We start from the raw sequence: 16,502 nt of genomic DNA, 5'->3' as shown, positions 1-16,502 counted from the left end.
AAAAACAAATACCAATGGAGAGGGAGATGTGGGGAGGGCTCCGTTTTACAACCCAAGTAGGGTTCTGTACCGCCAGTGCGCGGACTGGAGCCCTAACTTCATCTCCCACCCCAGGCAGTTAAAACTATATCCACTTGAACACAAATTTAAACTAAAGTTGAAGAGAACGATAATCACTAACTAAAGTATCAAGATTTGAAACACCCAGGAATTAGGGAGAAATAAGTAGAAATATAACCATTCAAAAAATAAACCATCTCTCCAAAATAACTAAACAGTCTTATTATAATAATAATAATAACAAGAGTAACAAGGAAGGACTTGCAGGGGTCACGGCGTGCCACCCCATCAGGAGGAGTGACACGCTGCGCCCCATAACTACCTAACTGTTATTTTTTTATATAAAAAATCACCTCTGTAACTGACCCGTCCAACTCCATCCTATATATTTATGCAGAGCCCATTTCAAAAAGTTGTAATTCGCCAAGTGCTTTGATAGTCTGGTTCACGGCCAGTTAGCAACACTATAGCTCTGCACCAGTCTGGTCATCAAGGTCAAAATGGCTGCAGTCTCTCGGGTCGTCCTTCTTGGACGTAAGTTAATGTGGATATTTTAGATTTTAGATCTATTTTTTAGTATTTTTTTGAATATTAAACACTTACCATTTAGGTGGCAGATGCAGAACAAATCAAGATCAGCTATACATTGCAATACTATAACGGGAGAGGGTAGAAAATATAACTGTCGCGGTCATGAATCGAAACTACTATCGTGGCCCGGTAAAGCAGATCCCAGACCTTACCGATACTGGTAGACGGTTTGGATGTGATTCCACCTGTTCATTAAATCGTGCATTCGGTACATATAAATATGTCCAAAAACCTATCAGAGTAAGGTGTGGAGACATTCAGAGCTCTAAAGGACCCTTAAATGTCGGGAGTAGATGGTGGCGTCCAGGAGACTTGGGGCGAAGCTTTGTGTGGGGGAGGGGGGAGAACCCCACCAGAAGCCAGCGCATTTAGAGTAACATCAGGAACCAGTGTTTAATACTTCTCATGGCTTGTTTTTGAACAACAAATATTTAACACAATTTGTTGATACTGAACCGAACATTTATGGTAAATGTTAAAAACACGTATATAAAAATAATACTTACTTTAGCTTTAAGATTTACTATGTTGAAAGTACATGTCCAAGAACAATATTCACAAAAGTTAACAGTTTTATTTACAATCAAAACTAAATGGACTATATGTGACCTGAAACATGATAAGCATGTTTCACAGCATAGTTTTATGTACTAGTAAATTGTGAAAAACTTACTGATGCTCCTTGTTGAACTTCCATCTAAAATTCTTAGATCTCCCAATCACCAACTTTGTTGGATCATATTCACTGTATAGTATTTTGTTATTAAACTGTCTTTACCCTCAGAATGGTGCAGTGAGTCATCAGACCAACAGTGCCATAAAGTCCTTTTTTTATTCTAATCATGCTCCTTTTCTGCATTCCTTTAAAGAATAACCATCATAACTTAAACAAAATTGGTGGTTTGTGAAGTATATGAGATGCCCAATGTCAGTCCAGAATAATAAAACAATTTCCATGACTTCACTCTTGGAAACTTTGTAAGTAAGAGGGTTATTCTAAACAAGAGAATTCAGCCTTGGGGACCCTCTCATAATAAAAATTTGTCCACATTGCATTTTAGACAAAATATAACCTTTTGACATCAGTCTGGCATTGATGCGCACATCTGACATATTTTCCACACATTGTACAGTGGAAGTGATTTACCAATTATGATTGCTTGACATGATACTGTACATACATATTGATTCCATGGTCTAGTTCAGGGGTATCAAACTCAAATGACCCTGAGGGCTACATGAGGGCATTTTTGATTGCCCAAGGGCCGCAACACCTTTGTTATCTCTTGTGACGCCAATCATTTTGCTTGCCACAGGATCCAGCTTGGCGGGCTGCAGGCCGCGTGTTTTAGACCCCTGGTCTAGTTGTTCTTTAATGAATTTATCTCTGTTTGGACATCCAATATGGCCACTACATTTATGCATGGATGTTATAAAGAAAATATATATGGTCGCCACATAGGCCATCTTTGAAATCTTATTATCATTACTACTACTGAAGTCATATCAACTTGGGATTTCCACATAAAGACTTTTTATAATGTCTGTATGTTTCTAACTCAAAATGCTGCTGATCTTTTGTCCAATATGGCTGCCTGCCATAGTGTCTATCTTGAAAATCATACTGCTATTCATCCAGTCATATTGACATGGAGTTTTCACAAGAAGTCTAGTTGGACCTCGATCGAATGGCACTAATCTGATGTCCAATATGGCTATCACAGTGGCCATCTTGAAAATCTTTTTATTGCTACTTGTGCTGAAGGTGCTTTCACTAAATGACTTCTTCTTGAAACTCTTTGTATTGTTACTTGTGCTGAATAGATGGTCAGATCATCATGGGTTGTCACTAAATGATTTCTTAAAATGTATAGTTGGTCCCATATACCTGATATGCTCCCACAGCAACCATCTTGAAAATCTTGGTATCACTACATCTCAATGGCTGTTCATATTGAACCACTTTGATGGCCCAGTGGTTAGAGCAGGGGTCAGCAACCTACAGCATGTGTGCCACAAGGTGGCATGTCTAGAGGTTTTGTGTGGCATGCATAGGGCAGCCAAAAATATTGATTTTAACAGTGTTGCTGTCTTATTGGTAGCACATGCTTGTTCATTTTGTAGTTAATCTGGCAAAAAGTGGCATGCTGTGTAAAATAGGGTGCCGACCCCTGGGTTTGAGTGTCTGGCTTGGATGTGGTAGGTTGTATGTTTGAACCCTGGACAAGTCATACCAAAGACTTATAAAAATGGTACTAGCAGCTGCCTTGCTTGGCACTCGGCATTAAGAGGTTAGTGTTAGGACTGGTTGGCCTGGTGTCACAATAATGTGACTGGGTGGGACATCATTCTACATGTCTGCGGCATGATGCCCCAGTGCTAGACATCACTTTAAACTGTCACAATGCAGACATCTTATCAATATAATTTTTGTTTTAAAGCTACATTCAAAATTTAAAACACACACACACACACATAATGACATTGTGCTTTGCTAAAGGACTTCTTATGATCTCAAGATGTCACCAGACAGAGATGGTGCCAGTCATATATAAAATATGGACACCATAACATCATTCTTGAAAATCTTGTTAACATTGCTTTTCCAAACCAGAAATCTGTATTGACATCGGGTTTCAACCAGAACATTTTTTATGATTTGTTGGTTCTGAATGAAAATAGTCCCATGTTGATATCCAATATGTCAACCACAGCGGCTAATTTAAAATTCTTATTATTGCTGAAGATTATAAAAGATGGTTTCAGCACTATACAGTTAAGAGGAATCTCTTATCCTGAATTCTTGGAAATTCTTTTCAGCAAGTAGTATATTTACCATATATGTTGGGATACCGTATGTGTTTGGACACCATAAATTAATTTTTAGAGTAATTATTTGTGCACTGTATGTTTTGGGACACAGTTTTTTTGAGTTGTAAGTTGTAGGACACCTTTTAGCTCTTTGGAACAGTACATGTAAGAAAATGCACTCCAACTGAAATTTTATTTTCAAAACATAAAACTGTACTTGAGATAAAACTCTTTAATCCACTGCATCATCATCTCATCGACACTCATTCTGCACATGTATGATCCATTCTTTCTGTGCATGAGTATTTTTTTATATATGTTTCTCATGCTGTGAAAAATTATCATTTGAGGCAACACATCTCCAGAAACTCCAAGGATTAAAGTCAGATTTTTAAAAATCTACACCAGTCGTGATAATTCTGACATTTTTATCCCCCATCTTATTGTCATTCTGTCCAGGATTGAGAACAAAGTACACAAGAATTTCATCATGTTTATGATCATATTGTTGGTGAAATCATTTCTTCTGGCCTTCATGAATTCATAAAATAATGTTATTTTCTCCAAATCTTCTGGGTGATGCTGGGTTGTCAATGTCCGTGCATGAAGCAATATATTGTCACTTTAAAAATTGTTCCATTTCGATTTATTTTCAAAATTCCTGTGAATACTGGTGAAGTGGAACCAAAGTCAGCTCTATATCTCGGTCAACTTTGAATATAAAAAAAAAGAATTGGCACACTTTAAAGAATCCAAAGACAGCATCCAAGATCAGCTTGCTTTGTAATAAGATCACCTTGGTATTGATATCCTTCTTTTTTTTTTAAATTGGCTGAAAAGTATTCAAAGTTGGCTTCCAAGATAATCTTGTTTTGTAATTAAAATAACTTTTGTCTTTGATGTCATGTCAAAGTTCAAATATTGATTTTACTGCTCATTGCCAGTTGTGTTTATTCACCACCCAGGCTTCTATTTACTTGGCATCTGTAGTTATATTTAATACAAACGGACACTGATGTCTGCGGGTAAATAGTATACACAGCAATAACTTGATTTAACACATTAACCCCTGGAAGTCTTTGTTGTTTTCACCTGAAACTCGAGTAGGAAATACATTTTGAAAGCTATTTCTGAATAGATCCGAAAAAACAAATCCCAGGTGATCTTTCAATAACATACTGCCTAGTTGTGTTAGAAACATCGTTTGTCATTGGCCATTTGGCTCATGCGTACGCAGAAGTGTAAAAGTTCGAATTCTTTTTTTGTTGTTGCTAAACGGAGCCATTATTTTTGTATCGAGACCACTCTTTATTCCAAATGACCATCTTATCCTACTTTTTTGCAATGGTTCATCGGTCTGTTTGCAGTTCATACCGGTTTGCCTTAGATCTGAGACCAATAAGTCTATAATCCGAACACAAAATTGGATTCCGACCGCGGGTGAATTTTGTTTAGAAAAAAATCAGGTCCAGAAAAGGAGGTTTTTCCCTCTGTGTTTTGTCGTGCAACTAGAAATTCCAGATTATTTGGTATCATTGTAGAGCTACATCCGTCTACCTTTCTATAATACCACCCACCCACTTTAGTGTATCATGCATGACCATGACACTAGAGACCTCGGCAGTAGGCTACTAACTCCTGCCACGTTAACTCATCGCTAGGGGTTAATGTTTTAATAATACTTTTGTAACCCATGCTAGCAAAAAGATTGTCACTTGCACTCCAGTGAATGTAGTTTCAAATAATGATTTTTATTTATGAGATACTGTCATATAGTTGACCTGGATATAATTCAGTCTTGATTGTTTTGCACCTAACACCATGTCATGCTTGAATGGCAGTTGTCTTCATGCAATTAGTTGATTATTTCACTCTCGTTTGTATTTTTTGTTGGATCCAGTTTTCACTCGGATCACATATTCAAACCTTTGAGTAAAACCAAGCACAATTTGTTTGTCAATGTTCTTGTCACAAAAACAATGTTTAATTGGACATAAGCGATACTTGCTACAGTATGGCTGCCTACGCTACATACCAAGAGTTCGTGGGTATATTTTATTCTTTAATGCTCATGATAAAATAAAGGAATGAATGATAACAATACAAGGTTAGTTTCTTTCATTTTATTATGAAATAAGTATTTTGTTCATCTGTTTTATTGCAACATGCAAGGTGGGCATCGGGGTGCAAATTCAAACCAAATTTATTTCATTATTAAAGTCTTGGGACATATGACCGAGGTGAAAAACTTTCACCATAAGTTCCTGGACATGGGGGGAAAAAGTTTATTTTATCATGTCCTAATATATATGGTATAGTCTTAATCCCTTCAAGAGACTCTTGTTTGAAAGTTACTTCCCTTTTTTGGTATTAAAATGCTGTATATGCTATATATGATGATTCTTCTGTGTACCTTGTCCCACAGCTTTTGATAAGTTGCACAAAAGCTTGGTAGATATTATTGACCTGAAGGTAATTTGTGCATATCATTCTGTCTTAATATTCCCATGCTTATTTATCAAGAGTTATGCCCCTTTTTGTGGTTACATGTACATGCTGTATATAAAAATTCCTGTGTATAAAATTTGTCCCATAGTATTTGGTGAGTTGCCATTAAGCTTGCCAGGTATTATAGACATAAAGTCAGCATGCTCATATCATTGTCATTGTGCACATATGAATTTTCACAAAGTTTTGTCCTTTATGATATTAACTCTTTATTCTATGTACATATAAGATAATTCTTGTGAGTGCAACAGGTTCCTCATTTTCTAATGAATTGACCAGAAATTGGCTGATATTATTGAAATCTTAATATCATACCATACTCTGTTGTGTTTGACTTGAATTATGCCCCTTTTGGTGTGTGTGTGTGTGTGTGTGATCGTACATACACACACACAATGATAATTGATATTTAATAGTCCCAGAACTTTTGATGAATTGGCCTTGAACATTATTACATTACTGACATCATGTTCTTATTTGCATAATCTTCGATGAGTTCCAGTAGTTGTGGTTTGCACTTGTTTGTGTTTCTTCTTTGAATATGTCCTCAATCATATTATGTTAGGAATATTAGCCTGCTACCATGCAAATCCGACCCAACTAAAAGATGAAAATTGTTGCTAGTTCTTAGCTTCACTGCATGACTAGATAACATTGTCCAGTTTATTCTCCGACAATCCAAGCTATTTTTGAGTTTTAGTTTACTTGTCCAACATTCCTTTTGGATTTATTGTGTGGATTAATCATTTTACTGCAGGTTGTAAACAATTTTTTTTACATTTTCTGCCAGTTTTGAGTGATTTTGTCACCTTTATGGACTTTCTTCTTTTAAGACCATGTCACACCATGCTGTTGACTTCTGTAAGGTCATTATTAGTTAGTGTGATTTGACTTTTTTTGCTTGCTCTGTTTGTAATGGAGTTGGTTTTAGCAACTATTTAACATGCTACATTGCTAATTAATGGTTAGTTTTTCCCTCTAGTGTAGTTTCAGTAGAAAGGTCATTTAAATACTTTAAATGCTTAAGTTCAAGGCATAGTCTCTAAGTTTGGAATGTGAGACTGATTTTTTTTATATTTCTTTGTTAGTAACAAGGAATTTACTTCTATTAGTGAGTTAATAACTTTTTGAATTACTAATTTATGCTTTGCTTTCTTTTGTGTCATTTCAGCAGAATGTCATTCAAATTCTGTTTATGCAACATCAGAGCATGGAAGTCTACCTTGACTCTTCTCTTATTTATACTAAGTATACACTGTATATGATATGCAGCATCTGTAATACATGGACAGAGGAAGTCTGCGCTACCGTATTAATTAGTTAATCACATACTGATTTGCTAATCTATGCTTTGTTCTCTTGTGTCGTTTCAGAAGAAATGTTCACTAAATGCGTGAAATGTACATTCACTGTCATAGTCCATTCGGAATTGTAATGAAGGAAAGACGGAGTAGGTCAAGGAAGACAATCTACAGTTCATTGTTGGTGATACCGATCTGTTGGGGAGTATTCCCCAATTTTGGGCAGTCCAGTGGGTGTAAGTCCCCTTACAGGTCCAAATTTGGCTTCAGGCCTGTAAGTCAGGGTGCATCAGGTCCATATTGGATCAGTTAGATCCTACTCTTTATACCACTGCACCATTACCGACTGTCCATCTTTCTCTGACTGGACTGTCCTCTTCTTTTTTACGCACTCAACTCTTATGAGGACAGCGTTGTATATAAACCCTTCAAGCCTTTGATTGTGGAGAGGATCTTAAGAGCAAGAAGTCTCTCCACTCTGGAGGCGTATGAGGGAAAGTGGCATGTTTTCAGGGAAAGTGGCTGACTTTTTCTCTGGCTCTCTGAGTAGAAACATTTGGTCCCAATCTCTATCAAAGGCTACTGCCCCATGATATTGGACACATTCTGGCATCATGACAGACATGATATTGGGCATGATATAAACCTATTGGATCTTTTAGTCCTTCTTGTACCCAATTAACCGAAATTCCTGTTTCCAAGTGGAACCATTCCTGGGTTTTAACATGGCTCAGTTTGAATCCATTCGAACCACTAGCACACACTTTGCTAAAGTCACTATCATCCAAGTCATGTTTCCTGATAGCTTTCGCTTCTGCATGCAGGGTAAGCGAGCTGCATGCCCTTATGTTGACCTGAACTCTCTTCAGTTCAGATTGGGGGATTCAGTGGTTCTCTTGACACAACCAGGCATTGTAGCCTAAAATAGGTCACGATCTGAATGTAACCAAAGAGTCATTTGCTTGCTCTCTTCCATAAACAGGTCGAGAACAGCAGCAATGCAAGATCCTCTTCACATTCTCAAGCACTACTTGAAATGTAAGGAGACAAGTCATGGCATGTGCAAATGTCTTTTTCTTCTAGTGTAAGTCAGAACACAGGATATCACCCCTCAAGCTCTTGCTTTGTGGCTCAAGTGAGTTGTACTTCTCAGAAGATTTAAGCCATCTCTGCGAACATCATGTTTGAATGCAACATTTTGATCCAAGATATAATAGAAGCTGTTGGCTGGCATCTGGAGCCTTCATCTTAGAGATATAGTATTGCGGATCCAAACCTTGAAACCTGTAGGTCTGGTGGTGGCAGCATAGATGACCACCAGACCAACTAGATCAGTCAACATTGCCTGTTAGTTTCACTAAATTTGCTGGTAAAATTTTTTAGGTAAGAAGATTTCAATATTCATCTTCTTAACTGTGTGTTAGGGTCACAGATCCAGTGACTCCAGGATGTGAGGGTTATTGTTCAGATGGGGAATCCAGCTGTTCTTCTTTAGAAGGATACCCGAGTTAGAGATCGGATGCTCATCATCCGCTCCTGTTCTTATTCTCCTAATGTAATGTGATCAGGGATCGTATTCAAAGGAGACTGCAAAATTTCAAATAAATTGTTTCTCCAAGAATACTTACCAAATCACATTACTTAAAAACCATCCCAACCACCCACCGCCCATGCAAGCATCCTCATTAATATTTTGCTCCGCTAAAAGCTTGTGAGACCTGGCAGTGCCAGGGGAGGTAATGGGCAAGAGTTATTGCCTTTGGTCTTTTGAAATGGACAGCTAAAGATGATTTTTGTCTTTTACTAGGGCTGGATTCACGAGGTAACAGGCTAATATTCCTAACATAATGTTATTGCTTAAGTTTTCTTGGAGAGACATAATTTGCTTCAAAATTTGCTTTTTGAGCATATGATGGGCTACACATGGTGGCCACTACATTTGGTGGAGGAAGAACCTGAGAAAACCCCAGGAAGAACCAACAACCTTCCAAGTAGTTACTGACAAGCTTTCTGATATCCACACTGGATAAGTTGAGACTTGAACCCATGTGAACAGAGCTGAGATGTCACTGATTTGTGAAGGCAAGTGCCTGAGACAACTTGGCCACCCATAGCCCTCTAATGGTGTTACAGCACGTTTTTCATTGCACCACTTATTCAAACCCAGTTGAAGATGAGCGACATCCATATCCTATGGGCACATATCTAGTTTTTGTACAAATTTGTCCAATTTTTCAGTTATAAAAATTATTTCTGCTTGGTGCAGAATATTGATTGTTTAAGAGTTGTGTCAACTGGTTATTATGTTATCTATTAATGAACAAATAAATAAATAAATTAAACTCTTGCAACATGTATACCAGTGGTTACTAGCTAGGTTGTGTAGGCAAAGGAGCATGTGGTCAGTCTAAATATTCATTTCAGTTTCCTTGATTTTCCCATTAAGATATATTCTCATTATACAGCAGTCATCATTAAAATACAGTTTTCCTATCTGTTAAGAACATCCTTTATAAAATCCATAATTTATCATTGGATAAAGGAATAAACATTGCATTTTCTTGATTCGTGAATTTGTTTTTCTTTTTTAGGACATGGGATACCCAGAGTGACCAGCAGTGTGTATATCAGCAAAAGGGACAATAGTGAGATCACCCAGGCGAACTACCAGAGAGGGAGGGGTGGGCGATCTTCCTTCAGCGGTACAGTGGCCACTGTATTTGGAGCAGGTGGTTTTGTTGGAAGATATATTGTCAACAAGCTTGGTAAGTAGAATGAGGTTAAATACAAAGCCAGCAGTGTAACTTGAACATGAAAATATTCTAGGATCTGAACATTCAGCTGTCATTACAGTTCCTTTTAGGCTGTAACTCAGTAACTTATGTTATTGTTTTTATCACAATATCTGAAAGGACTTTAAAAATATGTTTGTATGTGTTGATATCACCAACAGGAATTTGAGTCATGACATTTATTTTTAGTCTAGAATTGAGAACTTAATTCTGAAATGTAAGTTTTACTTAAGTTTGCAAATTTAATTAAAGTCTATACTCGAACTGTATGAAATGTTGGCAACATTGCTTCTATGATTTGCATCTGTTAGGAATGGTATCTTGTGCCAAGATAATGAGTTCTTTGACAGATCATACAGTTCAGACCACATCTGCCAGTTAGTTGCCTAACTTTTGTTCTATTTATTTTGGAATGTAAATGTACTTTAAAAGTCGATAAAATTATTTCAGCATCATGAATGACATTGATCCAGTGAGAAGGCCATGTTGGGTTTATGTCTAAATGATTTAAGCAGAAGACATAATTTTTTATGCACTTTGATACCGGTTACTCATTTATTTCTAAACATCCCATTTTAATGAAGAATTTAACAATGAATAAAATTTAGCATTGGAAAATCCCATTTTTGTTGGATTTTATTGTCAGGCATTATTGCTTCCTTTAATATTTGAACCATTTCATTTAATTTCCCGGTCAAGCACAGTTCGATAGAACAACTTCTAATGTTATAAGTTAGTTCAAATGTAAAGATCTTTGATTGGTTCATCATAACTGATCAATCATTGACTTTGTTTATTGGGACATATTTTGTACTTTTTTGAGCTTTCTTTGTCAGAGAACAGGAAACTGAATGGGATGGCCTGTTTTACACTGTCTGTTGGTTATCCATTTGTTCAGTAGGTCAGTTCCTGAATGGACAGTCATCAATATGGGGTTTTGACCAGAGTATTTTATATGATGTTTAGTTAGTCATACTGCTCACTAATGAGTCAACTGCTACCACAAGTTACATACTCCTGTGACTGTTGACTCACAGTGGACAGCTACACTTGGCTCCCTCAAGAAAGTCCTCTCTGGTTGATCAGTCAGCCAAACAAATGTGCTCATCACTGCAACTGTGTAGGCAGATGGCAAAAACTGTTTATGCAGCACAGGGCATCAGGTCAAGTGCCACTGGATTCAGATAGGTCTCAACAAGAGTGAGGATGACTCTCTGCAACTTTCCCTCACTTAAATCCAACTTTCACACAAGTTATGACATTATTCCTCCCCCACCAGATACCCTCAAGTCCTGTGGTGATGTGTGAGTGGCTGAGCATCAGGTGTGGAAACACTGGGAGCTATAACTGCAGACCTGCACAACAGAATCTATGGGCATAGGGTCACTTTTTACTGGCCAGGAGCAGCATGAAACTTGACACACCCCAGGGTGACTGAGCAACCCATTTTAGGATCACACTGCTTACCTGCATAGAATGTAGAAGTGGCCAGATAATGTGCCCTAAACATTGTCTGCTTCACCTTAATGTTGGTTGGCATACCATGACCAATAGGGATTCCACTATAACAGTCTAAAAGACAAATGTGATGCAACTCAACATCAGTGGCTAGAATCCTAAATGAAACTTGCCTAGCTGGGGAAGGAAAAATCACTGAAGTATTAGCCAGCTATACATTCTGGAGTGTCCAAAGTAAGGAAGAGTGACAAGATGTTGGTGTTTGGTTTGCCATCAAATTACAGTCTGTGAGTAAGTTTACAAATCTCCCAAAGGACTAATGCAACTGTCTCTCATCAACACCTTTGTACTCACCATGACCAACCCAGATGAGATTGAAGACAAACTGTATGAAGACCTTGAGTCTCTTATTGCAGAAGTACTGAAAGCTGAGAAGCTTATCATTCTTGGTGACTGACAAATGTCTTTCATCAACACCTCTGCAACCACCATGACCAACCTAGATGAGATTGAAGACAAACTTATGCAGGGTTCCCATGCTACCAGGAAATTGGGAAAAAATCAGGAGAAATGATAATTTTTTTACCTGACCGTGAAAAGTCCTTGAATTTTTGCAAATACTGACAAAAGTCGGGGAAAAACCTGGGAATTTTCCTCCACAACTTGATGCCTGAAACAGTTACGTAATTGAGTTGTAACTGAACTGATCAGGAGTTAAATTTATCAAGTTCTAACCAAAATATTAGAGGTTGCAGTATGGATCATTTGGGTGTTTGCCATAAATATATTTGTTGAGACAGTCCAAACGCTCAGTGGATTCGATTCGTCTAGTAGACTTTTTGTTTCACAGACAGCTTGATGTCTGTATCTTTTTTTTATATGCAAGGTATGAAAACCAGTCTAGTGTGTTTGTGTGTGAGTCGGATTTTTAACATAGTTTTAACAAGTTTTCAGTCATATCGCTACGATGTCTGCAGTGTGGCAGTTTATAGTGATGTCTAGCACTGGGGCATCATGACGCAGACATGTAGCATGATGTCCCACCCAGTCACATTATCCTGACACTAAGCTGACCAGAGTGATAACACTAACCTTTTAATGGGAAGCGCCAAGTGAGGCAGCTGTTAGTACCATTTTTGTAAGTCTTTGTTATTACTCGGCCAGTGATTGAACCCACGACCTCCCGCATCCGAGGAGAACGCTATAATCACTAGGCCACCAGAATGGTTGAAGACCAGGTTAGCATCACAAAAGGCCAACATGGAGGTATTAAAGCATAGCTGCTTAGGGGATGGACTAGCAAACTTTAATGTCATTATATTGAGTTATACCTGCATGAAATCAATATGAAAATTATTTAATTTCACAGAAATTGCAAGTATTAAAATTGTTATGTCTTTAATCTGCTGAAAGACGATCAAACTAATGCTTTAATGAAATTTCAGCTGGTAATAGCAATTTCAATTGCATACGTAGGGAGCATACGAAGCAGGGAAGCAGACTACTTTGCTTGATGAATCAGACTGGCCACGTTTCTTGTAGTTGTTCTCTAAATAAATATATTGAGAATTCTATGTTCTTTCTGGTTTTTACAAAAGGTATCAGACTTTCATTTAATATAATTGAAATTTTGTACAGCAACATTAAAAAGATGTTTGCTGTTGATATCACGTGACTATTGGACATCCGATGTGGTTGTTTCAGATTTGTGAAGTCATGTGACTATTAACGCAAATGGCGAGTGCCTGGTCAGGTTTCATCTATGCCGAGTTTCATCTAGTCTATCAGCGGATTAAAGAAATAATGATTATATTACTTGCCATTTTTGAGAAAATAAATAATTTTCCTATTGATTTCATGCAGGTATAAGTCGATATAACAGTTTAGATTTGCTAGGCCCAATGGTAAGCTTTCTTACGGTGGCAGCAGATTCCAAATTTTTTATGTGTAATTGCTCTGAACCCACATTCCATCCTAAATGTCCAAATGTGAAAAATGTGGTTGGAATATTCAGAGGAAACCCAGATTAGAAAAATTTTGAATTTCTGAGCTGAACTTTGGTGTGAAACTATTACACAGTGACATGTAGCTTGAAGCATTGGTTTCAGATCTTAAATAGAATGCAGGAGAGATGGGAACTTGTCATCCCTTTTATTATATATTAAGAAACAATAAGAGCCCATGTAACAATACAGGTTTGGGGACTGGTTTATTGAACTACAAGAAGACAGTTTGATTTTACAGAAAATTCAGTCCTTGTTTATACAACAGTATATAATTTTCACGGTCTTTTGTCAAAATTTAAGTCAACGCATTTGTAAATGTCTTTAAATGATGGAATTTTGAACCAAATCATCTTAAGGAGTTTTGGTTGGTTGAAAAATCTTGTTTGAGATTTTATTGGTACATATAAATTCAGGGTAAAAGTTTTTTCGTTACAAGATAAGATTCTAATACTTTGCATTTATGTGGGGGGGGGTCATACTGTGATAGTAAACGTTTAATTTGTACAACATGCACATATATTGCTCTAGAATTCATTAGAATTAAAGGTTTGACAGGAAACAAAATAATTTATGCTCATTATGTTGTTTCCATGTAGCAACATAATGCAGGTCAGCAAAGCAAAGTTAGAATTTGTATTCTGTACATTGAAATGGCTTTAAATGCCAATTTATAGGAATATAGTCAGATTTGTTTTGTGTGACTCATTTTGTGGTTTTGTAAATGATCATCTTTTCTGACATATTTTTTTGAGTCTTGAAAGAGAAACCTCTTCAGATTTGGAAAATGCATGTTTTATGATCCAAAATGTTCTTTAATTCCATTTAGTAATGGTCATATGTTAACCTTGAAAAAATTAATTTAATCCTGGAGAAGACTTGGAAATTTATTTTTAGAAAAGCGTGGGAACCATGTGTATGAAGACCTGGAGTCTCTTATTGCAGAAGTACTGAAAGCAGAGGAGCTCATCAGTCTTGGTAACTTCATTGCTTGAGTTGGCACAAATCACCAGACATGACCAGATGTCACTGGCAAAAAATGGCTTTGAAAAATCCAACAACAGTGGACTCCTCCTTCTGATGAAATGTATTGAAGACATCATTCTTATCACCTACACAGTCTTCTGGCTGCCAAACAGCACCATGATGTTTTGGATGCACCCATGTTCCAAGCGCTGGCATCTCATTGACTACATCATCGAAGGGATGAGACAAGCAGGATGACCAAGTGACGAAGGTCATGAAAAGTGCAGAATGCAGGACTGACTAATGGCTCATTGTCTCTAAGCTCAATATTCAGATGCAGCCTAGCAGATGATCACAAGGGGAAAATTGCTCCAAATTGGAAGAGGAAAATGTGAAACAGGAATTTGTTGAAGAACTTTGCAGTTGACTAGGAACAGTTGATGCAAACTCTGAGAATGAAGAAAAACTTTGCATCCTTCAGAGACTAAGCTGCATCCAAAACCCTCAGTCCAACAACATTTAAACATCAGTACTGGTTGATGAGAATGAGAATGCCATAGATGACTGAATGAAAAAGACCAGCTTTAAAAGGCTTGTTTAGAAGTTTAGAAGATAGTACTTTATCCTTAAAAAGTTGCAGACATCACTAGCATCAAGAGGACTGTCCAGTACAAACTCTGAGTTGCAACACTCATGGCTGAGCAACAAGGCAGATGGGATTCAGTCCTACACAAACAGGAATGTCATGAAGAACTTAACTTCTATGATACTTTGAAGACAATCTATCCTCATCAGAAAAATCTCCAGTATTGAGTTCAGACAGCACCACACTGCTCACTGACAAAGAAAAGATAACAAAAAGATGGGCAAAACACTTTAGCAACATTCTCAATCAACATTTATCCGTCTGTGACGTGGAAATCGATAACTGCTGCAAGTGGAAATCAGCATATCTCATGGTGATCCTCCAGTGTTAACTGAAACTGAGAAAGCAGTTGACCTTGTGTCACTGGCAAAGCATCCGGAGCAGATGCTTTACCAGCAGAAGTTTACAAAGCCAGGGATTCACACATGGAGCAGAAACTGTCTAACTCTTCCAGACAATGTGGACTAAAAGAACTATACCCGAGGAGTACATCTATTGTCCACTTGTACAAGTGGAAAGGTAACAGACAATTCTGTGATAACCATCAGGGCATCTCCTTGCTATCAGTAGCTCGCAGAATCCTCACCTAATTTCAGGTGAATTGCCTTGTACATCACATTGATAAAGGGTTCCTCCCTGAGAGTCAGTGTGGTTTCAGGAAAGGTTTTGGATGCCACTTAACATGGTGTTTGCAGCTCATCCACTCCATAAAAAATGTCAGGAACAGAACTCCAACCTGAACAGGACTTACTGACCTGACAAAAGCCTTGGCACAGTCTTGTGGGTCTCTAGAAATTCATGTCAAAATCTGGATGCTCAGAGAAGTTCATTGTTATGGTTTGGTAATTCCATGATGACATGCATGCTGATATATCATGGATGATGTTGAGTCATCAGATTTACCAGTGTAGTCAAGCAAGCAAGGCTGTGAGTTGGTTCCATCCCTCTTCAGTATGATATTCTCTGCCATGCTTAGAAATGCCGTGACAATGACACGGGGATTGACATCAGATACTGGACTGGTGTCAAGCTCATCAGTTTGTGGAGATTACAGGCAAGGATGAAGTTACAGGTTGTGACTGTTCATGATCTCCTATACGCTGATGACTATGCAACAGAGTATTGACCAATTCTCTTCAGCTTGTGTCAGTATTGGTCACAAAATCCATATGAAGAAGATAGTCTTGATGCACCAACTTGTACTAAGAAAGCCTTACATAGAACCACCATCACAGAAAACTCCTGGCAGCAAGCAAGTTTACCTATCTTGGCAGTACTTTTATCATATGAAGAACATGTAGATGATGAAAGGAACACATAATTGCTAAAGCAAGTGTGACCTTTAGCAGACAATGCATAAATGTGC

At 37.6% G+C, this 16,502-nt stretch overlaps 1 protein-coding gene across 1 annotated transcript in view; it reads left to right on the top strand.

Moving 5' to 3' along the window:
- The first annotated feature begins 498 nt into the window (after positions 1-498).
- LOC149785702 (NADH dehydrogenase [ubiquinone] 1 alpha subcomplex subunit 9, mitochondrial-like) overlaps positions 499-16,502 on the top strand; it is a 39,932-nt gene continuing 23,928 nt past the window's right edge. Inside the window, exons 1-2 of the mRNA XM_089979568.1 lie at positions 499-594; positions 9,863-10,036. Coding sequence (XP_089835694.1) covers positions 561-594; positions 9,863-10,036 — 208 coding nt within the window. The 5' untranslated portion in view covers positions 499-560. The remainder of the gene's footprint in view (positions 595-9,862; positions 10,037-16,502) is intronic.

This window comes from Sinohyriopsis cumingii, chromosome 13 (genome assembly GCF_028554795.1).
Source record: "Sinohyriopsis cumingii isolate HCF-2022 chromosome 13, ASM2855479v2, whole genome shotgun sequence".
Lineage (NCBI taxonomy): Eukaryota > Metazoa > Mollusca > Bivalvia > Unionida > Unionidae > Sinohyriopsis > Sinohyriopsis cumingii.
Note: the sequence above shows the minus strand (reverse complement) of the source record. Positions and strands in the feature narration are given on the sequence as shown.